We start from the raw sequence: 26755 nt of genomic DNA, 5'->3' as shown, positions 1-26755 counted from the left end.
CATTTTGCCGACCAATGATGGTCGCGAACAAGAGTGAAGCCAATGTGAATGCAAATCTCGTAGCTGGGCTCAGCCCGAATTAATGTAAACGGCACTTTCATTGATGGGTTTAAAAAATAAGACACGCAGCCGTTTCACCAATTAAAATAACATTTATGTCCATCAGCCTATTGGCCACCTGGGATCAATTTAAAAAAAAAATGCTTGCTTTTCAACATTTCCCGTTTCCCTGAAAAACCAAATCAATTGGCGCATTTGCCCAACTGACAACTTGATTGACTGTCGGGTGGAGGAGGGGTGATCGTATTACACGAGTACCTGGTGTGGTGTTACATATCAGCACTGGGGAGACAAAGGCGGTCCAGCACAGTGTTGGCATCAGACCCCGCCCCCGTGTCTCATGCCGGCCTTCATAGGTGCTCGCTAAAAGCGCTTGCCCTAACAGTCTGTTGACGGCTTTGGGCGGGGGGGGGTCTGTGTTTTTGTGTGATGTATAAGTGTATGTCTGTGTAAATCTCTAGGCATGCCGAGGTGTAGGTGTATGGAAACGTGTCTTTGTATACGTGCGCGTGTTTCTCTATCCATCTGTTATTTCCTGCATGTAGCTCATATTGATTGAGTTTGCGTGTCATTAAAGGTGATGCACCGTGTGCGTTGGGGCCAGATGAGGTTGCAAGTCCACCTCTGAGCGATGCCGCAATAGCCCCTCGACCCCCCCCACTGACAGCGAGGCAGTGGCACACGGTAGGCCTGCAAGCCTGGCGCTCGGGAGCGAGGGTTGTTGGATCGCACAGGGATTTGTGAAACAAGCGGGGGACAACGATGTAGAGATATCACACGTGGGTTTGTGAACCTGTTCCGTGTAGAACTTTCAGCGTTGTCCCCCTCGTACGTATGGGGTTTCGCAAGGTAAAACCGGTCTTAACGGTGTCATTCATTTGCCGCCATCTGACTTGAGATATTTCCCCATTGTTACACAGTCGACACGTCCTTCAGGAAACCGCGGGTACAGCCTCATTGCCATTGCCCTCTGGTCTTCCAGCAGTTGCCGACCTCTGGGTGCCGCCTCTCTTAATGCGAATTTGCAAGTCGGCAAAATGCACAAAAGACGCGAACGAGCATATACTGCAAACAATTTTTTATTTATTATGTTCAATGCGGTGAATTCAAAGTAATAACATTATTTTTTTCAACTCAACTTCCTTGTGGAATCGTATCCTCGATCGTTCTCGTGAGCACAATCTCATGATGTGGTTCTTCATGGCCGCTGCGTTTAAAAACTGGGAGCCCCCAGAACTGGGCTCGGCAGAAGTAATGTGCAATGTGACATTTTATAAATCAGGTTGTTTTCCTGCGTCCGGCCATTGGTGACCAGGGTTGAAGATGGCGAGAGCTGCCATATACGAACCCAGTGGACCAGAGTTCGATTCCCACTCACGGCCAACACCAGTTACGATTATCTGAACCGGTCCTGGGCCTCTCCCCTAGGTCGACTCAGCCTCAAATGAGTACCGAGACAAAGGGGACCGGGCATGGTGCTGGTCACTCACCCCCCACCCTCTCGTGTGCCGTGCCGGCCTTCATAGGTGCTCGCTAACAGCACTTGCCCCAACAGTCTGTTGAGGCTATATATATATGTTTACATCAGAGGCAGGATCTGTAGCCAGCTTCTCAGCGGCATTAATGGCCGAGTGTGTCCAAACACGGCCATTGTGAACTTCTCGAGATCAACCCAGACGCAGGGCTCGAACCCAGGATCTCAGTAACGATGTCACTAATTAAGACGATACACAATGGCCATCCATAGGCAATCACACTAACTTTTAGAGAGGTGATGTTTGAATATATTGTTATTGGGATGGCATGAACAGCTCGTCTATGACAGAACTATTGTCTCTATTGCCTTAAAAGGCGACAAACTGATACAGCACTGATGCTTCACATTAATCTGGATATTGAGAATCATATTCTCTTACGAGAGACATGGACTGCACAGCCAAATATATGACTGTCAGCGTGTTTGTGTGTATTTGGGCATGTAGTGTGTATTGGTGTGCAACTGCATGTATGCAAGTCTGTAGGTTTAAGTGTGTATATGTGTGCTTAATTACGTGCATGTGTTTATATACCTATATGTGCATGTATTACACAAACCCGGCGACCTGAGTTCCAATTCCCAGCCACGGCTAACATCAGTAGTGTCTATCCACACCCATCCTGGGTCTCCCCCAAGTCGACTTTGCTTTAAACGACGAGTGCCCCGCACAGTGTGTAAACATCAGCACTGGGGACACACAACGGTGGCCCAATGTGCTGTAGGCCACACCACCCCTTCGTGCGCTGTACCGGCACTCACGGACAGCACTCGCCCCAAAAGTCTGTTAAAAGACTACACGAGGATATTGTTTTTGCGTGCCTCTATACGTGCGTATGTATTTGTGTATGTACAGAATACGCACGTATACAAGTATGTGCATTTAAACGTGCGTGTATGTATGTACACGTGTGCGTACACGGGCTGTCTGTGCATGTACCGGCGTGTGTGTGAATACAACAATGCACTGGAGAACAGCGGGGGCGGCCGTCCCACAGTTCACTGCCGACCGGCCAATCAGAGTAGCCCGGTCCACAGGTAGAAGCACGCGGCGTTCACTAGGGCTTCCAGGTGTGGGTAGAGGTGCTGGGTCAGCACGGACCCACACTCGGCTGCTGCCGAGGGCACAAGGCCTTGCTGCTGGTGCTGAGGCCACTCCCTGAACACAGCCTGCATGCTCTGGGGGAGAACACACAAGGCACACACACAGACAGACAGAGTGAGGAGGGCAGCACACACCCACAGATGGTGACAGACAGTCAGTCAGAGATAAACACACATATATATACAAAGACAAAGATCGTATAACCGTAACAGACTGTTGGCGAAAGTGCTGTTAGCGAGCATCTATGAAGGCCGGCATGACCCATGAGGGGGTGGGTGGCCAACATCACGCCCACCTGCCTTTGTCTCCCTAGCAGTTATATTTACACATCACACCAGGCACTAATTTAAGGCCGAGTCGACCCAAGGGAGGCCCAGATATGTTGCAGATAATCGTCACTGGTGTTGGCTATGAGCGGGAATCGAATTGGGGTCGCCGGGTTTGTAGCACAGCGTGCCAATCGCTACACGACCCCCCACAGAGCGAGGAGTGCAGCGCACACACACACACAGATGGTAACAGGCACTCAGAGATAAACATAGACACACACGGACACGTGGCTAGACTTACATGCAGAAACAGACACCGACAGGCAGAGGCACACGATAGACAACACACAAACAGAAAACACAAATGCCTTGTGATAATTTCCATCTCAAAAACACTTTACAGGTGTTCACTCAAGAGATATACAGTGAGACAGACACAAAGACACAGATGAATACAGAAACAGAGGCATACATGTTGACACACAATCGCAAAACGCTAGACACAGATACAGGCACAGAGCCACACACCGAGAAACAGACACAACAAAGACATATACAGTGAGACAGACACAAACACACAGATGAATACAGAAACAGAGGCATACATGTTGACACACAATCCCAAAACGCTAGACACAGATACAGGCACAGAGCCACACACTGAGAAACACACAACAAAGACATATAAAACACAGGTGTGCATTGAGACACACAGCGAGACACAGACGGGCACAGGGAAGACACGGAAACACGGATATTTTAATTAATGCTTTAATGATAAATGGGGAATAAATGAGGTGCTCGGTTTTAGTCTGAAGTCTGGGTCTCTCTCAGGAGGTTCATAATGGCCATGCCGTAGTCACTAGGCTGGCTATGCTGAGGTTTTAGTGTTTGAATCCAAGATTTCGCCACCACAGTACAAACAAAAGCCAACATTGTAACAACTCTGTTTATCACTCCATTTGGCTGAGCCTACCTCTGAGGGTTCAACTTAATTTGCACTTCATCGGATTACCGGCACACGGCAACACCGCTCTTCACGAAGCATCAAGGAGCAGTGCCTATTGCTGGGCTTATACGTACCGATTGAAGGAGGAACACCTATTACAATAAAACCTTATTGAAATGGGCCTGTGGCATCGACTTCTGGGACAGTTCCTTCTCAGGAGACGTTGTTTGCGTTTCCTGCTCCCCGACGATGCCGACGCATGCAAAGGATCAAGGTTCGAGTCCGAGGTTGCTACATTTTCAGATGAGACAGCCTGATCAATACTGACCGTGCGGCAACATTTCATGGCATCTGGGTCGATGATTACTGCTTGTTAAGGGTGGAGGGGTTGGGGGGGGGGGAGTGGAGGGTGTGGGAATGATGAAGCTCAATTAATTAAGATGACAGCAACCAACCCTCTATCTTTCCTATCCCTTCCTCCCCCTTCTCTCTCTCTCGGTATACGACAGCTCTGCAATTCCTACAAAAATCTTATTTGACCCCGACAATTCCACTCTGAAGAATAATGGTTTCTGCAGTAACGTTTCAATGGGCAATTCTCCCACGTGAAAATGTCCACTCATTTCACCGACATCGTCATTGAATAGGCATGCAATGGGAATGGGATTATGTTGCGATTCTACTATGAATGTCGCAAAGCCAAAGCTTCATTAAGACCGGAAGGAGGAAGACTTCATCACAATTCTGACAAAATCGCCTAATGAAGTTGGTTGTAATGACCAGCAAAACGTTGTACTCAAATTGTAAATGTTGGGTGTTTACTCTTCAACACACAAGCGGTGTTCTCAAGTAGTAACTAATTGGCACCTTTTGTTTACGTAACAAACGTTAATATTTGGCTGTGTCGGGTGGTGGGTTAGACACATTTATATTCATAATGAATAATATTGGTGTGCGAAAGCCTACGTGTTAAATAAATGAAGCTACCTTCTCCAGCTGTCCAGTATCGACCCGGATTGCCACTGAATCGTCTGGAATGTAATATACGTGTCACTGTCGATTCCACGAGGCTGGTCAGGCCCAACTGAACGCCACGCCAGGGCCCCGCAGAGCCCATGGCCAGTCCACGATTCCATAGATCCCCGTCAAGCATCCAATTTGGTTTCCAAGAATTGGAACGCGATTCCAGGCTAAGAATTGTGACTGGCGCAGCTCTAATATACACTGCAAAGCATACACGTGTGTTTCTCTGCCTGCGCAGGTGCATCATTACACGGAGGGGTGCTCATCTCCATTGGTGGGGCGCGAGAGCTGGTCGTGATAATGTCATTACGATGATGAGGGCCTGCGGATCTTGTCAACAGGGCAAAACCACCGTTGACTTCCAACAAAGCGGTCCCTTCACATTGTCTACCCCACCCACAGACCTGACGATCATGATTATGTTGTTGATCATCTAATTCCACAGACTAAGTATACTCCGAAATGGGATGTGAACTTGAACTTGCGAGACACCCCTGGCCCGATTAAATTGCCAGCGGCAAAGACGATCGCACGCGATGGTTAAATAAAGGATGTTGAGTTACGTAAAGCCATCTCTCAATCTTTCTCTCTTTTCCCCACCTCCCACCCTTCCTCACTTTAATAAAATGCCTGCAGCACTCCTTGTTTGACTGGTCTAATCTGTATTTATTTTGTAAAATAAATAAACAATATCGAATGCTTCTAGGAAACAGTGGCACTGATGATTTACTGTGAAATGCGAACACATACGATGAAGACAAGGATCCCCCCGTATAGCCCTTAACAGACTGTTGGGGCGTTAGTGAGCACCTATGAAGCCCAGCACAATACACGAAGGGGTGGGTGGCCAACACCACGCCCGGCTGCCTTTGTCTCCCCGGTGGCGATGTTTACACACCACACCAGGTACTCATTTTTTAGGCCGATTCACACACGGACATTTTCTTGTGACATTTTATACAAAGACACATTCACATTCAAAACACACGTAGGTGTGTATAAGTAAATATCGTTGATCCAACCGCACCATCGCTTCCTTCCTCTTGACAAATCCCTCAAGTGCTGCAGAGTCAACAACTGACAACATTAGGTCTGTTCTTAGTCTCATCAACACAACCTGGCGGCTTTAGCTATTCCTATTGTGTTCACCCTTGCGATCATTTACCTTCAAGGTCTACACCATGGTCACCAACCTGGCAGGTGCCACAACAATGTCCGTCTCGATATCCTGACCTCCTTTTCAATGAACACTTGACCCACCCCTCACAAACTCCTCTTCTTGATGACATCTACAATATCTTCGTGTTACATTCCCCAACTTGGAAGTTGCTTAACCCCATCCTTACATTAAAATTCAGAGTATCCTCCACACACTCCTGTATTCAAATGACAAGATCTCATCGAGTTTGTATTATTTCACCAGTCAAAGAGCTGGACTTAAAAATAGACGTTATTTTTAACACCTTAACAGACATTTCCTGCAACTACAGTTTACCTTGATTTGAAGCTTTCTAACTACGTGACTTTACCGAAAGAACCAAAGAGTATAAAGTTTACCTCTATATTCATTTAAGGTGGTTTATGGAATCGATGGAAAATGTTCCCTGATAATGTAAATATAATCTCAACTTCCTTCGCACCATCGCCATTATTATGCATATTAATACCGCATCAAAGCCATCTGGTACCTTAACACAGAGACAAAGATCCCCCACATATCCTTAACGGACTGGTGGGGCAGGTAATCTTAGGGAGCACCTACGAAGGCCGGCAGGGTGCCGTGGTGACGAGATGTTAACTACCTTGGCTGGTTTACAGAAGGCACATGAAGTGGTGGGTGGCATTAACCACGCCTGGTCGCGTTCGTCTCCTTAGTGGCGATATTTATACACCACACTAGGTACCCATTTGAGGCCGAGTCAACCTAGGGGAGGCCAAGGACCGGTTCAGATAATCGTTACTGGTGTTGGCTGTGAGTGAGAATGAAACTTAAGTCACCAGGTTTGAAGTGCAGTGCGCTAACCGCTGCACTACCACTCCCCACACACGCACACATAAACACAACTGTATACTACATTTTTTAAAAATCTTGACACATTTTCACTAATAAATGTTTGTTCAAATGTATACTCGCCGAAGTCAAAATGTCTCGCCACCGAAATGAGCAACACAGTATTACACTCATCTTTTTCTGTTGCTCTGAGCCAGCAACGGAAATTTCACGTTCCTACAGCAGGTGCCATTGAAGTAATTGCATTTACTACCAAATAAAACCACCGATGTAAAATAATTATAGCAAACGATCAAATAACTTAATAAAGTCGAACACGAAGATGGACTCAAGGGATGGATGAACGCAACAAGCCATGAACAACGAGCTCGGTAAACGAATGGAGATATCTATTGGAGAGACAATTGGAAAACACATCAGAGGATACATAGCGAGGGCAATTGTGTAGGGCAGAAAACAATTAAATAAAGTGGCGAGCGAGAGCATTTTGGGAGCGATTTTGGGAAAACTAAACCTGACGATGAAAAGCAACGCACCGATGTGCCTACAGCAGAATGTTTGTCATCTGTGTGTATTACCTGCCGTGAAATATTGGTCAGAATAATGCACGCCGACATAGAAGATGGAGCAAAAGCAGAAGAGTGCAAAAAGACATATGGAGAGATGCATGCTTGGATTTTTGACAGAGACAGGAGGATGAGAGAACAAAAGACAGTTAACGACATCATTCTGGCCTCACAGAAAAATGGGTTTCGGAAGGACATGGTGCTAAAAAAGAGTTCATGGTTGGAGGATGAAACCAATGACAGAATCGCAACGAAAGGAGAGAAGACGCCTGGCAGAACGTCCACCGTGGGCACGAGATCAGCTCCGATGAGCACGATTGGCTACGTACGTTGCGAAAGAAGTGCAAAGTGCGTATATACGGCTTGTGTGCAGCAGCAGCTAAGAAACGGAATGCTGCATTGCATGATCGGGAGGAATGGTGACGGTTTGGGGAGGCCTTCGTCCAAGCAGTGCATACAAAATGGTGGCGAATCAATGATCCAGCAGCGGCACACAAAAATAAAGATGAATGATAACAGTGGCAGCCAGTTCCTGCACCGCACAACAAAATTCTTGTTTCCCACAAAACGGTGCTTATTTTACAGACCTGGCAAGGATAATGATTACCATTATAATTATGATTAACCACCGACATGTAAACGAATACACCTACATGCATTATGCACACACACACACGTACTGTATATACATACGAACTTGACTCACTGTGTGGTTGTTGTGAAGATCAACATGAACGAGCAGACAGCAGTCTGGGAACTTCTGATTCAATACCGCCTGAAATACAGAACAGGAGACCAGGATTAGCATCATGTATGTATGTAGAATTTTTTTCGCACAGTACATAGCCAACTATGCTAATCGTATGTGCAGGTGAAGGAAATACTGAAAAATAAGCACTTAAAGAAATGTTTCAATCTAGACGATTTAAAAGTGCATAGCTCCTAGTGTCTTCCTAATATTGGAAAGAAGAGCGTTCCAGACGGCCGCAGAAGCCCATCTGAAAGTGCACGATGCAGCGTTTGACCCACGCCCCTCCGCAAAAGCAGTGAATGCGCTACGGATAGGCCATGTCACCACGTCAAACTGCTAGGCCATGCCACATGTCACCAGCCCCAGTCTTGATTGAGACTCGGATACAGGAGTTTCAGGATCAGAGTTGATTGAGATTTGACTCCAAGAGACCAGGCATGGAATGGGGGCAGCTATGTTGTGAGGAGGTAGGTGGTACGGATTTAGGATGGCTGTGTGCATATATGCCGGTGGGTGGTGGAAAAGCAGGTTAAAAATGTTTTTCGTATCATCTTTATCATGAGCACCGTCATATAACAGAAAAACATACAACAAACTAAATGTTTGGCTAATGTCACTTTATCGGAGTAGGGGACAGAGCGAATGTTAGCACGATATATTTTATTTATATTTTAATATGGAATGTGTCCTGTTATCAGGCGGCAAAAATCAGGAACGTGGAGAGATTTTGTTGACTTGCCCCTTGTACACCGTTGTCATATGCAGTCCCTTAATTATATTTACTTTTATCATTGCTGTGGGTAGGTGTGTGTGTGTGTGAAGGTCAGATTCTAGCTAGGTCGGTAAGTATTTAAGTATACGATTGCATAAATATATGTATGGAGGAGGTGTGTAGAAGCGTATGTGTATTTGTAGGGGGAGTATTTGTGCCGTGTGACTGTGTGCATGTGCGGATACGGGAGTAATTGTGGTTAGCGCGCTGCACTATGAATCCGGCGACTTGAGTACGATTCTCGCTCATAGCCACCACAAACAGTGACGATTATCTAAATCGGTCCTGGGCCTCCCTTCTGTCGACTTAGCCTTAAACGAGTACCTGGTGTGATGTGTAAACATCGCCACTGGGGAGACAAAGGTGGCCAGGCGTGGTGCTGGCTGATCACCCTCTTGTGTGCCGCGTTGGCCTCCATAGGTGCTCGCTAACAGCACTTGCCCCAACAGTATGTTAAAGGCTATATGGGGATCTTTGTCTTTTTTGCGCGTGTGTGTGTGTGTGTCTGGAGGATGTACCAGGTACTGAACGCTGCCGTCAGCATTGTTGAAGAGGCGACAGTTGTGAGAGAACCTGCCCTGGAGCAAGCGGATGAGACCCTGGTACCAGGATGGAGCCAGGGTCTCAAAGAACTCCTGGGACAAAACACATAAACAATGGCGCAAGGTCAGGGTCAAAGTGTTAACACGTCACTATCAGGGGTAGTGTGTCACTGTTAAAGTGGTACTTCAAGAATTAAAGTGTCACTATCAGGAGTGAATGTGTCACTATCAGGGTTTATGTGTCACTATCACGGTGAACGTGTCGACTGAGTGTCAATGACCAACACGGCCACTCACTGTTACCGTATAGCAATGATTGTGTTACAGAGAATGTCACCAAGTGTGCCAGTTTATTTGATTGAGTGGCGTTGATTGGGTCACCGTTCCACTGTGTGTGCCACCGACTGTCACCGAGCGTGTCACCACCGACTGCGTCACTGAGTATGCGTGGGTATTGTTGAGCGTGTCAATGAGCGTGTCACTGTGTGCCACCGAGTGCCGTCAGCGAGCTTGTGACGAGCGAGCGAGTCACTGTGCGTACGAGTCGTGTGTCGAGCTGCTTGAGCGGCCTGCAGCTCACGGCCTCCACGAGCTCCCTGAGCTCCGCCTGGCTCAGGGGGGCCAGGGCTCGCAGCGGCAGCGAGAGGTCTCCCCCCCCCACCGCCACCGCCGCCGCCGCCGACCCCCCACCGCCACTCCCGCCCCCGGCTCCCCCACCATCTCCCGCTCCACCCAGCGCTCCACCCCCACTGCTGCCACACACAAACACACACACACACGCGGCGGGGCAAGAGGTCAGTCTGTGTGTGTGTATATATTTTATATATATAAATTATGTTAGGACCTGCATCTTTACCTCATTGGTCAAGGCCTGCTGTATCATCAGGAGGCCAGGCGTTAGGTCATTCTATGCCTCCCGGGTCCCTGACCCCCTGCTCATGATCATTAGAGACTTACACGATGGTAGGCAGGCCTGGGTAACGCGACATGACAGGAGCTAGAGCCTTTCCCCTGGAGCTCAGATTGTGACAGAGGCACGCCCCTGGCTCCTCGGCTATTTAATATTGTTGATATGGTTACAATGTTCGACGACAAAAGGCTACAAAAATACGAGGGTACTTGTGTTACGGAGCACAGAACACTCCGTCTCCTCTCCTTCCATGAGTGTGTATGGATGTATATATGACCGCGTGCGTATTTGTGAGTTTTCATGTCCCGATGTGTTTATGTGTGTCTGTATATGGGAAGTGCTAGTGTAGCGGTCAGCACACTGCATTACCTGACGTGGGCCTTCCCTATATGTTACATTGAGTATCTAGCGCAGTGTGAGAACATCAGCACTGGGGAGTCAAATGTATCTGCGAGTGAAACTGGCTCACACTACCTACCGATGCGCCACGCTGGCGTTAACCGGGGCTCGCAAACAGCAGTTGCCTCTATGGTCTTTGCGTGTGCTGGAGGCATTTAAAAAGGCCCGTGGTCTAAAGGAAGCAGTAAAATAGTTCAGCCAAGCACCGTCTTATTCAAACTATGAGCTAAATAATTTGTATTTGACCAGTTAAAGCACACCGAGCTATATCACTCTTTTTCAGAAGCAACCTGGCCACAAGTGATAGCTCAACGAAGTGGCTTATCGTGTGGAAATTTATATCAGCCAAATAATCTAAATACACGTTTCTCAACGTGAAGGAAAGAAAATATAAGACCCAGAAAAGTTACCACACGATCACAGGGAGAGAGAGACATGCATACTCCAAATATACAGCAGCCGTAAGGGTGGGTACCGACCCCACAACCTCCTGCATACCAGGTGAGGTAGTTAACATCCCGCCATCGCAGCACCAAAACTACAACCTCCAAACCCACCCCCCGCCCCAGCCACGGCGTTCTCACTTGGCCAGCGACGAAGACGCCGACGTCAACGTTGCTGCCGAGGGAGATGCCATCGGCGGTGCCGGGGCCGCGTAGGCTTCGGAAGTGGAGTCGGCCGCCAGGAGCAGCCTCTGCCACAGCGAGTCCCGGCGGCACTGGGAGCGTGCCAGGGCGACCACCGAGCGGATCCTCGCGAGCGCCGACTCCTTCTCGCTGGCGAGAAGTGGGAAGAGCGGGAGGTGCGGCGGGGAAGACGAGGTGGAGGAAGAGGATGGGGATGTGGAGGAGGGGGGCAGTGGCAACTGCACGGCACGCGGGAGGGGAGGGAAATCGACTTTGAATGGTGTTGCTGGTCGTGGTAGTTTTGTTGATGGTGACGGAGGTGGTGGTAATGGTGAAGGCGACTGTTGATGTTGACATTGGCGATTACGACGGTGGTGTACACACACACACAATACCCCATTCAGCCTCATTAACGACGATAACAAATGCTGTTTGCGAACCCTAATTGCATAGCACAGTGGACGAACCAAAACGTCACTGCTCCCCATTACACACTCACTGGCAGTTCCCTGCTGTTCTTCTGCGCGTGCTGTTCGCGGGGCCCTGCTGTCACCTCTGCTGCTCCATCCGTGCGCCTCAACAGCTGCTGCAGCAGAAGGGGGCACGCCTCTGACCTCTGCTGCTGCTGTTGCTCCTTCATGTTCTCCTGCTGCAGCTGACGATCGTCGTCATCATCATTGTCATGCAGCTGTTGTTGTGTCAACTGTTGAGGCACTTGTTGCTCCTGCTGTTCCTGCTGCAGCTGTTGCAATTGTTTCATCTTCGCATGCTGCTGCTGCTGTCCATCGAGTTTTTGCTGCTGCTGCTGGTCCTTCAGCTGCTGCTGCTGCTGCTGCTGCTCAGGGCGGTAGGAGCGGGGGAGCTTGCGGAAACGACTCATGTCGGCCGTGAGGCGCGGGAACAGCTCGCGGCAGCTCGTCATGACCAGGCAGTAGAGCAGCCTGAGACACCAGCAGGCCCGGGGGGGGGGGGGGGGTGTTATAGCGGGAGAGCGAATGAGTAGAAATGAGTGGTTTAGTCATTAAAACACATCATTTGGTGATGTTGCTTCTGCTGCGTGTTGGCAGTGGTGCACAAGCAGAGTTAACACCAAAACGGCAACACAATCATCTTAAACACTGTGGCCTTGAAATTAAACATATATACATAGCGAAGTTGCAGGAAAAGGGAACCGAGAGTGTGCTGGTGAGTAGGCGAGCGAGTGGTTGAGCGAATGAGTAGATGGTTGAGTGAGTGACGTGGTAACTGACAGTGTGCGGGTGAGTAGGCGAGCGAGTGGTTGAGTGAATGAGTAGATGGTTGAGTGAGTGACGTGGTAACTGACAGTGTGCGGGTGAGTAGGCGAGCGAGTGGTTGAGTGAATGAGTAGATGGTTGAGTGAGTGACGTGGTAACTGACAGTGTGCGGGTGAGTAGGCGAGTGAGTGGTTGAGTGAATGAGTAGATGGTTGAGTGAGTGACGTGGTAACTGACAGTGTGCGGGTGAGTAGGCGAGCGAGTGGTTGAGTGAATGAGTAGATGGTTGAGTGAGTGACGTGGTAACTGACAGTGTGCGGGTGAGTAGGCGAGCGAGTGATTGAGTGAATGAGTAGATGGTTGAGTGAGTGACGTGGTAACTGACAGTGTGCGGGTGAGTAGGCGAGCGAGTGGTTGAGCGAATGAGTAGATGGTTGAGTGAACTGGTGAGTTGAATGCATTTGCCCATTCAATACTTCAGATCTGAATGCTTCTGCTGCTGCTGTGGCTCAGGCTGCTGCTGCTGCTCCTGCTCATATTGAGTGTACAGGCTCGAGGTGTCTTGCCTCACGATCAGCGAGACATCAAAGTCATCAAAATGACGAACGCCATCGGCATCCTTATAGGAGCCCGACCTGATCACATGGCATATGAACATGTAAACACATATGATGGTACAAAGACAAACAAACACAATAAACACTGTACATGTATGTTGAACTTCTTTAACACTGGATGCAGCAAACCGTGCGAATCAGGGTGTCGGGGTGCCAATATCAATGGTGAGTGATATCTGAATCGGTCATGGGCAACTCCCCCCTTCATCAAGCTGCAGAGACTGATGATTTTTGCTTAACTTAGGAGGAAATTGGAGATGGAGAAAACACAAGGGATGAAGCTTAAAGAGACCGCACAAATGGGTTCACAACCCACTTGCTGTACTGTCATTTCGTCACATGACACAAAAGTGGGTTTCGGGATTTCAAGTAGACTGGATTGCAGGCATCATGCACCGCCACACCCTGGCTGAAAGACCGGACAAGTGGGGTTTTTAATTTCTCGTCGTTTATGTCGACATTGACATCTATCCGGTGAAGGTTATTGCTCCTTTAACGCCCTCGACTCCCAGGCACGCGTCCAGTCTCCCAACCGGCAGAATGCCGTTGATTGTTCAGTTTTCATCTGCAACTTATCGTGATGGACTGTTTTTGTCTTGGTGTGGTTTGGGCCTGTTCTTGCTGTCGTTTCGCTACCTTGCCCAAGTTTGGGAATTGACGTACTTATGCAATTTGAATTTATATACTTAATCTATTTTACTTATTTAGTGATTTGCTTACCTCTCCGATACTTTGCCCGACTATTGTGTTATTGTATTAATTGTTGTTGTAACTTCCCGTCCTGCCCCGACTGAACATCTGTGAAAAAGAGCTTCATAGCTCATAGGATCTTCCCATTATACAGAAATATTCTGATTATGCACATCCAGACCACTCATACCACCACAGCCTCACTCTAGATCAATGTTCTTCACTAATCTTCAGAGAGCGGCCACTTTCGCCGAAACGTCTCCATCAGTGCGAGGGCCTCTACACATTTGAAACCAATGGGTTTGACAGCATCACGACGAGGCCGTTTACACATTTGTGTGTTGCCGGAGTGCCGCACGTCAGAGACCGCACTAACAGGCCAACAGGGGCCGCCAGTGGCCCGCGGGCCTTGCAATGAAGAACACTGCTCTATATATACACCATCAGCACCGGGACCCGGCACCAGGCAACGGGGCCACCACCACCTCCTCCCTAACCTCCTCCTGCCCCCCCCAGCACCTGGTGGAGAGAGCGACGAGGGCGAACTCGAGGGCCAGGCCTCCCGGGGAGCAAGGCCCGGGGCCGCTCTCCATGGTGAGTGGCTTCAAGCCGTAGGTGTGAGCATGCTCCACCATGTAGGCGTAGAGCTGGGGGGCGGGCGTGCCCCCCACGCTAAGCTCCAGCTCACCTGCATGCAGGAAATGAGAGGTGGAGGGGGGCATGGGGGTCATGAGGTATGAAGCAGTGAATATAGTAGTATCATAATCATCATCATCAGCAGAATCAATATTAGCAGTAGCGGCAAGAGTGGAGTTGGAATTATCACAGGAGTAACAGAATAATTATCACCATCTTCGTCAATCCCCGTGTCCATCCCCATGTCTGCCTTGCCACCACATGCCCTCCATGTGCTTCTACGCGCCTTTCCGTGTTGTCTGTGCCTCTCAATGCCTCTCTGTACCACCCCCCCAGCCTCTTCATGTCTTTGCTCGTTCTCCATGTCCCTTTCTTCACCTTCCCGCTACCCTTTACCTCACCATGACCCCCTCACCCATACCAACCCGTAACTCTCCACACGTCACCCCGCCTATCTCTCCTTGCCTCTCCCTTTTCTCACCAGTTGCCCTCCCGTCTTCCTGGTTGCCGCCCTCACCTGTGAGCAGGTGGTTCCGCCCGTACTTGGGGGCGCTGCGATGGGCGCGTGCGAACCGGTGCAGGAAAGCTCCCAGGGCGTACGAGCGCGGGAACGTGAGCTGGCGGCCGAGCAGGTAGTGGTGAGCGACGCGCAGGTGGAAGTCATGGCTGAACGAGTGCACGTGCATCAGATCGCGAACGCGCTCGCACTCCTCCGTGAACAGCATCGACAGCTGTCGCACCAACGGCGGCGGCATGAAAGAGGGAACGAATAACAGGCCAACACAGGGCAGCAAGCAAGGTAACGAGCGAGAGCGAAACACAGGGCAAGCAAGATGACCAATGACAGCCAAGCACAAACCAAACGCAAGAAGGATTGATAGTGGAACAGAAAAATTGCAGAATGAACGGCAGTCAACCACACAGCGCGTACGGTAATAAGAGACGATTGACATGCAAAGAGGAAACAATTGAAATCATTGAAAAGTGACAACTTGCCAGCAACAATTCACCAAACAAGACAAAATTAAAGCAAAGCAACAAAAACAACGTTTAAACAACAAGCACAGCAAATCAAACAGCAATTCCACAAGAGCAGTAAAAAAAAACAACATAGCAACAAGACGGGGCAAGACCGGTGGTGGGGAAACGTTTGACACACACACACAAAACACACGCATTAGAGAACATCATTGACAGTACAAGACCTACTGCTTTATATATGACTGTCAACAGTGTGTAAATGTGTTCAAGTGATTGCGTATGTGTGTGTGCATTCACGTATTAAAGTGTGCGAGTGTTTTTAACTACGTGTTAAATGGGTGTAAAAAGTATGTTTGTACATGTGTCCCGAGCATTGAACTGAACGGAGATTAACATAACCACAAACATCATTGCAACACCATTCCCATCGTCTCTATCAACACCACCAAACCACGATCATTCACCACAATATTCGAGGTTATTGCATTTACACTATCACAATCAAGCCCATTCACATCATGACCGTTGATAAACCCCATCAGGACCGACACCAGCACAATAAATGATCAACAACATCACCACCATCACCATTTAAATGAAGCAGATTAGCACCATTGTTAATCGTCCAGGAGCATCAACAGTGAACATGACGTTGACAACAGCAAGGAAAAAATGCCGAAGACAGCGGTAGGCAACAGGAGGCAGACGACAGCGCGGAAATAACGCTAGTAACAGCAAAGAAGCACAGGGACAGCGCAAGTTTCAGTTGCGTAAAAGGAAACAGCAGAAGAATCACCACCTAGAGAGCCCATACACCCCTTTTATTGAACCCTGGCAGTAAATCCTGAACAAAAAGTTGACAACAGAACCCTACGAAGCTCAGAGGAAGTTGCTATCAAAAACAGACACCGGTCTTTTCTTTAGTCGCCATACACCTAGTCGATGTGCCCCAGTCGGTCTCACACATGTTCTGATGTTTCTTTATTGAGAAGAATAAACAGAAAGACAAACTCGACTTGACTGCACCGCCTAGCGATGTCCCTCCCAAATACTTTAAGACAAGGGTAATGTGGTCACATCACTAACTCACATTTCACATTCACTATGTTGTTTTCCATCGTTTGCCAAGCGGCAAGTTCATGACATGGCCCAAGCACGTGTCCATAAGAAAATAACTCGGTGTATGGGGTGCAAATTTCTTAAAATATTTTTTTAGCCTGATGAATTTAGTGTGCGTACATCCGAAACAAAAGTGCCTAAGTTGGGCTCATATTCTGAAGACGCTTGTACCTGGAGGCTGGCTTCATCAGTTCATAACGACTGAAAGTTATTGATAAACTACAATCGTGGATGACTTGCCCCGTGTTTATTTTCTCGCGTCATCTTCTTTATAAGAACAGTCCTGCGGCTGGGCAAAAAAAATATCAGCACTTTACAGGGGCTGGGAGCGGCGAGTTGTCTCTAGATAAACATGTGGCGATGGAAAAGTCTGTGTCCCGATATAGAAAGCAATGAACGACCTTGATGAAACTCTTCTGCGCATCTACATGGTCCACTTACAAGTGCAATGCACTTGGGTCCAGCGATGTTCCTGCCTGGAAGACCTCATGGCGTTACTCTACAAACCGCTCATTGACAGCCGATTTTACTGAATTGCCACTCGAAATCCACCGTCCCCGCACGCGATTCTTCAACTGTATAAATGTGGAAGGTCTGGAGACGGTTTTCTGAATTTTCTCCAGAATTCTTCGACTTGTCTCCGATTTTTCTCCACGTTTCTCCGCAGAATTATTTTAAGCTCCTCCACGGTACGTGATTGAAGGCTCCCGTCAACAAGTGGCAGAATTAATCTGTCACCAAGAAGTTTGGTGAAATGTATACAATTATTCATGTAAACACTGCTCTTTGGTTATTTCGGTAAAGTCACGTAGGCATAAAATAAAATACAATTATTCACTGCTTTATGTAGCCCCACTCCTGTGTCATGTCATCTACTTTTCCATCACCCTTCGTGGCCCAATATTGAATTGGCGCTGGTTAATTTTCCCTCAATGATTGACCAAATGAGCTGGCAGTGGAGGGGAAGCACGTTGAGGGGCCTTGGCTCTACCATCTGCGAATTTAGAGGGCTGTGATATTCTAAAAGATTGGAAGGTTTTGAAAAAAGTTATAACAAAAATCATGGAGGAATTTCATGAGAGGAAGCATTGAAGAAATGGCGAAAATGAAGAAGGCAGAAAGATAAGTTGCAAATATTAATTTTAAGGTTGTGCATAATAACTGTTAAATATCATGATGCCTATATGATAATGAATGTGTTTATAACATCAATGTTACAGATGATGATAGTGATTTCCTGATGTTGATATTGCTGTGATGCTGTTGATGATGTAGTTTAGTTTGCCGATGTCACCAATTTTGATTTAAAGCTTTCGTGACTACAGGGATTCATATTCTTGTTTTTTTCGGTAAGGTCACGTAGAAGGGATATAATAAAATAATACAAATAAAACATAATAAAATAAAACTTCTCACGACGTTTCAGCCACAACACAAGCAATCATCATCAGGTGTGAAATCCACAGCAATTTTTCTTGCTGTGGATTTCACACCTGATGATGATTGCTTGTGTTGCAGTCGAAACGTCGTGAGAATTTTATTGTTTTATATTTTTATTATTTTATTATTTCCGTTCTACGTGACTTTACCGAAAGAACCAAGAATATGATGTCACTGATGTTGAAACTGGGTGATGAAGATGATTTGGTTATACTGTTGACAACAATACTGCAAATTATCTGGTTATTTTTACGTTCATGAGTATGCTATTTTCGATTAATATTAGGATGTTAATGTATACGATGCTGCTGAAAATTATGCTGATGTAGATGACAAAAATATGAATAATATGATGTATTGGTATATAGAAATTCTGCCATAACCCACTGCCAGCAGGTGACATACCGCAGATTCTGATATTGTGCTCCCTTCCACATAATGTTTCATACGCGCTTTCAATCCTATGAAACCCTATCGGGGGGGGGAAGAACAGCAAACATGACAATATACTCACACACACAAATACATCAGCAACAACATAACAAAATCACATCATGCAGTACAAAACATTTATCCTGTACAAGTTAGCAACAACAGGGAGTTGAGTCAGACATTTTTTTGTTGGTTTAAAAAAAATACCCAGTTCTCCTGAGGTCTGAATTAATACTCCCGATTCTGAAACTCGGTCTCAATCAAGACTGATATTGAAATCCAATGTTACGGAGGAGCCGAGTCCGAGTTGTATTCTGATAGTGGACAGGGGGCTGTGGTGTTACGAGTGATCTGGATGTGCGACTGCGTTGTCACCTGTGGGTTGAGAGACTGCCCGACTGGGAATCGAGAACATTCGAGAGCGAATTGCTTCACCGTGAAGAAATGTCTCTGTGGAGAAAAAAAAACCAACAGATTAAAGACCTTAGCCTTCGTCCAATCTTTGAACCAAGTGTGGCAGTGCATGCCTGCAATCCAGTACTTTCAAAATGAGGGTGGGTGGGTGGATCACGAGATTTATGAAACTCTCAAACCTGCTTTCGGGTGCAAAGTAGATGTGAGATGAGAGCAGTAAGTGGGTTCAAGAATTCGCATGTGTGGACCTAGGTGTGTGGGCTTTCTTCAGGTTCTGTACTCCAGTTTCCTCACATGAAGCGAAAGACTCAATGAAAAGAAACTAACCAAACATTCCAATGCAAGACCCATCCGCAACAAGAGTTGACTCATCGTTCGCATGAGTCTAATAATGGTGGTCACCCATCTCCATTGGTGGCAGTGAGCCAGTGATGGGAATTACACATAACCATGTCAGTGGTCGGGCACTTCAAATTCCGGTCAATGTTGACGTGCCACAAAGCGATACTCATTTCACTGATGCCCAAAGAGATGATGAAGATCCTGATGATGCTACTAAGGATGATGTTGATGTTGCGATACATGGATCACTCAACCGATAACCAGGATTGTACATTCTGTGCCCCTACTGCAGCGACACCCAGAGGGGGACCCTACTTTTTGTTTGAGCTAAAAAAACTCTCAAGAGCTTGCGCCTTAGTCTGGTGTTACGATTCCTCGGGCGTTGCATTATTGAGCTTGTGGTTCGTGGCCAACTCACAATCGGATGGTTGGCAGGTAAAATTTCAATTGGAGGAGGGGGAAGGGGTCAATTCAGGCCATAATCATTACAAAGATTACACTATGTAACACAATTTTTGTTCCTGGGTAGTAAGTGTTATTTCATAATTGCTTATGCCTAAAAAGTATAGAAAATGTCTATTTTTCCCCACAAACGTTGCTTTTGTGACCAGGACAATGATATTTAGAAATGTACCTATTTCAGTGAGAAAACAGGCGAATTTGTGTCTTTTCTTCACATAAAGTCAGAAAAAAACAACATATGAATCAAAATTAACATGTATTTATACTAAAGTAATACAAAAATTACTACAAAAGATTTATAAGCGAGTAGTTTTTCGAGATTTACGATTATACTGTAAATCACTTTCACGAATCAGCCCCCAAATGTTGTCTCCCATCATGTTCTCGTTATACTGCCCTTGGTAGCGACGTTCAACATCCAGTACATCCTGGTGGAAGCGCTCGCCTTGCTCCTCCGAGTACGCTCCCATGTTCTCCTTGAAGTTATCAAGATGAGCATCAAGAATATGGACTTTGAGGGACATCCTACAGCCCATTGTGCCGTAGTTCTTTACCAGAGTCTCAACCAGCTCCACATAGTTTGACCTTGTGATTGCCCAGGAAGCCACGAACCACTGCGACAAAGCTGTTCCAAGCCGCTTTCTCCTTACTAGTGAGCTTCTTGGGGAATTCATTGCACTCCAGGATCTTTTTTGTCTGTGGTCCGACGAAGACACCGGCTTTGACCTTTGCCTCAGACAGCTTAGGGAAGAAGTCTTGAAGGTACTTGAAGGCTGCCGATTCCTTATCTACAGCTCTAACAAATTGTTTCATAAGGCCCGATTTGATGTGCAGTGGTGGCATCAGCACCTTCTGGGGGTCCACCAGTGGCTCCCACTTGACGTTTTTCCACCCCACAGAGAACTCGGTCCGCTGTGGCCAGTCCCGCCTGTGGTAGTGCGCCTTGGTGTCTAAATCGTTTGTAGTAATTTGTATTACTTTAGTATAAATACACGTACATTTTTATTTATGTTTTTTTTTTCTGACTTTATGTTAACGAAAACACACAAATTCGCCCGTTTTCTCATTGAAAATAGGTAAATTTCAAAATATCACTGTCCTGGTCACAAAAGCAAAATTTGTGGGTAATAATAGCTATTTCCTGTACTTTTGAGGCATAAGCAATTAGGAAATAACACTTACTACCCAGGAACAAAAAGAGAAAAAAATTTGTTCCACATCATCAATACCAGCAGCAGCAACATGGCGATCATCAGCACCACCATTGTGGTCGTCAGTCGTCGCAGCTGCAACAATCTTCACCAGCAGCAAATATCGCCCAGCCTCAATAAAATTAGTCACACCGCTTTAAGGGAAGTCAACTGCAGTCGACCTACGGAGAGATTGGCTCCTGCCAGGAGAACGTTAAATTTGCACTTTTCTCAGAGCCACCAAACAGAGATCAGCACTGTGCTCATTTTCACAGGGAGAGTCCTTGACTTTATCTTGATTTATAAAGAAGCCCAATTTGTGTGCAAGATTTCGTTTGGCCGAAAGAGCCCGCGCGCACAGCGAGAAGGCGTAAATTAATCATGAATAAGCTGGGAGGTACGGAGCTCACAGTGAGGGATGGCTGTTTATTATTTATGGCCGTGGGTTGGGTTAGGGTGGAGGGGCATGGATGGGTAAGTGAATGAGTGAATCGGTGAGCGTGCGAGTGGGTTGAGTGAGCAAGTTTGGTAAATGTGCGAGTCAATCGGAAGGGGCAAGTTTGTGAGTGAGGATTGGCAGTGTGGGATGGTGGCGAGTGAGGGAGTAAGGTGGGCGAATGAGTCTTTGTATGTTAATGTGCGGGTGAGCTTTAAGTGAGCGAGCGAGACGGTGAGTGGATAAGTGTTGTGTTAACCAGTATTTTTTGTGAGTAAATAAGTATTTCTAGATTTGAAGCTTTCGTGACTGCAAGGAATCATATTCTTAGGTTTTTTCGGTAAAGTCACGTAGGTAAAACATCAAAATTAATGAAAATAAAATAAAAACAAAAATCACGACGTTTCGGAGGCAACACAAGTCTCCGTCATCAGGTGGGACCGTCACAGCTACGTGACTTTACCGAAAAAACCTAAGAATATAAATAAGTGAGCTTGTGAGTGAGTACTGAGTGACAAAGAAAATATATATTGGTACAACAATGATTTTTAAAAAGTCATTGTCAATCCGCTGATGAATGGCTCCCCATGCCGTTGTTCACGGGGTTGTTTGACCATACTTAACCACAGAGCTAAGTGCTCTGTGGCGAGGGACATCACAGGAATGGTTAAGAATGTAACTCCGCACCACAACATGGAATCGAACTTAGGTTGCTGGGTTCATAATGGCGGTTGCGTGCATTACTGCATCATCGCTCCCCGTATATCGGTATCCTTACACGTATATATTAATGTGTGTGCGATCGCATGTATATACAGGAAAACATTGTCAAATGCGGGAATTACGTTCCTGGAAAATGCTGTTGGGCAAAACCGCTCTTGACAAATAACAGACCTTATGGGAAAAATATGGTTGTGTTCCTGGGTCCAAAATGATCACCCCCCCCCTCCCCTCTTTGTTTAACTAATTCTATATGATTTCCACCATTGAGCTACACTCCATTTGGTATGTATTGTGTACACTCCTTCAAATTCACCTCTACACGCAAAGCCTCCTTCTCCATTACTCACTTCAGCGCTCGCCCCTGATATTGAATCGCCAGCCAAGCACTCGCCCCTAACACTGTCACTTGAACGTTCACGATTCGCATGCCTAGGCGTTCGTATGACTGACGTCCTCAACGAGTGGACGGCTATATGCATGCGACAATCTGTGTTAACATTCGCGTGGTGCGCGAGCGTGTCGAGTGTGTTACATTAGCACACAAAATGCCAGACATGGGAAATAAATCAATCTCAGTCAATTCATTCACACCATAGTGCCTTCCAACAGATGAAGCACTCCCGCCTATTGCACGCCAATCTTACAACTATCTTAGCAACGTCAAACCACGTATAGCCAAAAAATTACCCCCTTTTTTCGGAAAACAGACCTCATTTGGTAAACTCTGTAAAGTCGAAACACGTGTTCGATAATTCCCTGTTTGGCAAGGTTTTCCTGTACATGGATATATGTATGCATGTGATAGTATATATTTAATGTACGTGTTGGTTTAGTATAAATATGCAATCGTTATGTAAATAAAAATGTGCACGTGACTGCCCATACGTGCTATGTACGTCTGTATTTATATGCACATAGGAGGATGCAGTGCAAGTGTGCATGCGTGTGTATGCGTGTGTATGCGTGTGCTTGCGTGTACGCCCTGCCCTCTCTCCACTTTAATTAAAGTAGTGAGGCTAAGTGACACTTGACATTATTAGAAATGAAGTGCGACATTCATCATGCTGGGCGTGAACACTCGCTAAACAGAAACACTCGCGCACACACGTACACATGCGTACACACATGCGTACACGCACGCACACACACACACACGCACAGGCAAAGCCGACTGCAAGCACAGACACAGACGTTAACCAACCCACACGAATACACGCTAATACAGACAGACTTACAAAGACACCAATGCAAACACTCAAGACATCGCCACAAACGTGGATATAGACACACATGCAAGGATATGGTCTTAATCTCTCAGTAACTGGTCTAAATCTGTATCGCTCTCACACTCCACAGGCAGTGCCTCACTCTCTCTTAAAGCCTTCTTCAAAGCCATCTAAAAAGCCAGTCCCTCTAACACTGTCCGATTGTCCATAAGCAGTCTCCCTTAAGCCATCATTTGTCCTCTCAGAGCAACTCTCACCAGCACTCATTACTGACCTGTCACGCACAGGCAGACACAGAGACACAATGACAAAGAGACAGGGAATGACCAGGAGAAAGAGAGTGAGAAATAGTTGAGGCCGAGTCAGATGAACAGATGCAGCTATGATAGCACAAGAGATAATTGGAGACGGACATACACGAGGGGGTGGGTGGCCAGCACCACGCCCGGCCACCTTAGTCTCCCCAGTGGCGATGTTTACACATCGCACCAGGTACTCAACAGAGTCAACCTCGGGGAGGCCCAGGACTGGTTCAGATAATCGTCGCTGGTGTTAGTCGTGAGCGGGAATCAAACTCGGGTCGCCAGAATTGTAGCGCAATGCGCTAACCATCATCCCTCCACGGATGTTCATCTTCAGTGGGGGCATAAGTTACCACGACCACCACTCCTCGCCTGGGGCTTACAGGTTCCCACACCTCACCGCCACGCTCCCACGCCCCCTTCATTGTTTTGTTCAGAAGAAGGGCCACTCCCTGTTGTTTGGCAGTCTCCTGCCCCGAGGAGAGGACTGTCCACCCCTCATGTTGGCAGGAGCCAGAGCCAGTCCACTGGACCTCCTGAATACCACAAGAGATCCAGGCGGTACCGGTCCAGGTCCCGACAGAGGAGTGGTAGCCTCTCCTCCCCAGTGAGCATTCGAACATTCCACGTGGCCACACGTAGTGGTTTTTTGTTGTTTCTGGAGGATTCCCAAGGGTAAAGATTCAATCTCCTGACTCCACCAAATGGGGTTTGGCCAGGAGACGTCATAGACGCCCATCCCCCCCGGGGCTTCCAGCACAAGCTTATTAATTAGATATTTTATACGTGGTTTAGTGGTAATTAATTGAAGGTGGAGGGGTTACTAGCCCCTCGCACCTGTCCAGAGGCCCCATTTGGCCGCTGTGGTGGCTAAAAACGCCATGAGGGGAATGGCCAATCTAAATTGGCCCTCCGTCCACGGCACTGCCCACCACAGGAGGTAGGTTATACAGCGTTAATTTACACACGTTCATGAATATGACGTGAGCGTGGCTGTACATCGTGGGGAGTGGCAGCGCTGCAGATAGCAAAATGCATTGCGAACTTGGCTACTAGAGTTCCGATTCCTGGTCATAGCTGACATCAGCAGTAAGTGATATCCAAGTCCTGGACCACCCTCAGGTTGACTCAGCCTTAACATGTATAACTTCTTTCGTACCATACGTAGCCAAGCGTCCTAATCGGAGGTGCGGGGGAAGGGCAACAAAGCACTGGAGAGATGAAAGGCAGCTGGGCGTGGTGGTGCTCACCATCCATCGTGCATCATGCCAGTTTCAAATGGGAGTTCACAAACAAAAAACTTGTTTCTTACTCTTTGGTTCTTTCGGTAAAGTCACGGAGGTATAAAATAAATTAAATTAAATCACGACGTTTCGATCGCAACACAAGCGACCGTCATCAGGCAGAACCGATACAAAACTTCAAATCTAGACAAAAACTTGTTCCTACAGTCTATAGAGGCTATACAGGGAATGTTTTGTCTTAACATATATACAATTAATATCATGAGAAATAGGGTCGTTTTATTGTCATTGAGAGGCAAGGTTGGCTTTCAATCTCACTCTTACCCGTCTCTGCAGCACAGTTCAATGCTCTCCTAAGCACAACTGTCAATGGCATCTCTTATAACTCCATCCTGTTCGGTCTCTTCTAACTATTCTGAATACATATGTATTCAATATCACTTCAGTATATCGCCCTCCTTTACATATCACCTCTCCTTGCTATATCTCGTTAATATAGTAAACCCATCTCCTGTCATCTCATTACCACTTCAGCCGGAATGTATTGTTTTTCTAATTCTGTTGTAACAAATGTCAGTGGTTATCTATGCTTATGAAGGCATCTATCCCCTACTTAGTTTATTTAGATTGCAGCACTCTTTCATCATTGTACATCTTGTACAAATCTGTCATCTATCTCTTTGACGCATCTGAATGGAGTCAACGCTGCATTCACCATATCCCACCATCATGTCACTTACATTGTTATCTTTTACATTAACAACTCAAAACCACAGCTTATGTACGTATGCATGTTGAACTTCTTTTGCACCGTACGTAGCCAACCGTGCTAATCCGAGGTGCGGGGAAAGAACAACAAACCAAACAAAAAGCAGTTCAAGAAATGAGTTTTCAATCGAGATTTAAAAGTGCATAGCTCAAGTGGCTTCCTCGTATCAGACGGAAGAGCGTTCCAGACGGCCACAGAAGCGCATCTGAAAGCGGGCGATGCAGTGTCTTTGTTCGATGGCCAGCCACAAGCCGCTGCGAGGATGACTGAAGTTCGCGTGGATGGTTTATGCTCCTTTACGAAATCAACAACGTATTGTGGGCGATGTGGCAACCACTTTGTGTGGAATGAGTGCAACCTAATGTGCACCTTCTATCACAACTTACTACCCATCTCTTGCTTACGCCTTTTCCCTCATCTCACTACATTTCTCTATCCTTTTTTATTGCCTTTTATTTCAATACAAATCACAGGTTGCATTGTATATTTATGTACGATTAGATCTGTTAAATACGTAGGTTTTCGCAACCAGTATTATTCATAATAAAGGTTTTTAGGTTAGATCGCGTTATTATAAATGTGTCGCAACCCTCCACCACCCGACACGGCCAATCAGTAAAAAAAGTGTCACGTTGACAAAAGACAAATAGTTCACTACTTTAGCCCACCGTTGTGTTGAAGAGTGGATCCACAACATTTACAATTGGAGTACGACGTTTCGCTGGAAATTACATCCAGCATCATCAGGCGATTTGCTAGAATAGTGAAGCAATCCACCTGCTTCCGGTCTTAAATAGTGCAGGATGACATCATCATGACGTTAGGATGGTGCTGTATTGTGTTGCGTTGTATATGGTGCTGTATTGCGTAAGCGCTGTATTGCGTACGCGCTGTATTGTGTATGGTGCTGTATTGTATATGGGGGTGGGCTTGCTACGTATAAGAATCTATTCATGTCCTACAGCCACAGGGATGATGTC

At 46.8% G+C, this 26755-nt stretch overlaps 1 protein-coding gene across 1 annotated transcript in view; it reads right to left on the bottom strand.

Annotated features, from left to right (window-relative positions):
* Window positions 1-1135: 1135 nt before the first annotated feature.
* The window catches only part of SZT2 (SZT2 subunit of KICSTOR complex), a 110988-nt gene continuing 85368 nt past the window's right edge, over window positions 1136-26755 (bottom strand). The window contains exons 69-79 of the mRNA XM_078885298.1: window positions 19043-19117; window positions 18641-18706; window positions 15213-15426; window positions 14579-14747; window positions 13229-13387; window positions 12017-12458; window positions 11476-11756; window positions 10124-10334; window positions 9559-9675; window positions 8224-8292; window positions 1136-2773 (exon numbers count right to left, since the gene is read on the bottom strand). Of these exons, the coding sequence (XP_078741424.1) occupies window positions 2612-2773; window positions 8224-8292; window positions 9559-9675; window positions 10124-10334; window positions 11476-11756; window positions 12017-12458; window positions 13229-13387; window positions 14579-14747; window positions 15213-15426; window positions 18641-18706; window positions 19043-19117 (1965 nt within the window). The 3' untranslated portion in view covers window positions 1136-2611. The remainder of the gene's footprint in view (window positions 2774-8223; window positions 8293-9558; window positions 9676-10123; window positions 10335-11475; window positions 11757-12016; window positions 12459-13228; window positions 13388-14578; window positions 14748-15212; window positions 15427-18640; window positions 18707-19042; window positions 19118-26755) is intronic.

Source organism: Lampetra fluviatilis, chromosome 3 (assembly GCF_964198595.1).
Source record: "Lampetra fluviatilis chromosome 3, kcLamFluv1.1, whole genome shotgun sequence".
In the NCBI taxonomy this organism is placed as follows: Eukaryota; Metazoa; Chordata; class Hyperoartia; order Petromyzontiformes; family Petromyzontidae; genus Lampetra; species Lampetra fluviatilis.
Note: the sequence above shows the minus strand (reverse complement) of the source record. Positions and strands in the feature narration are given on the sequence as shown.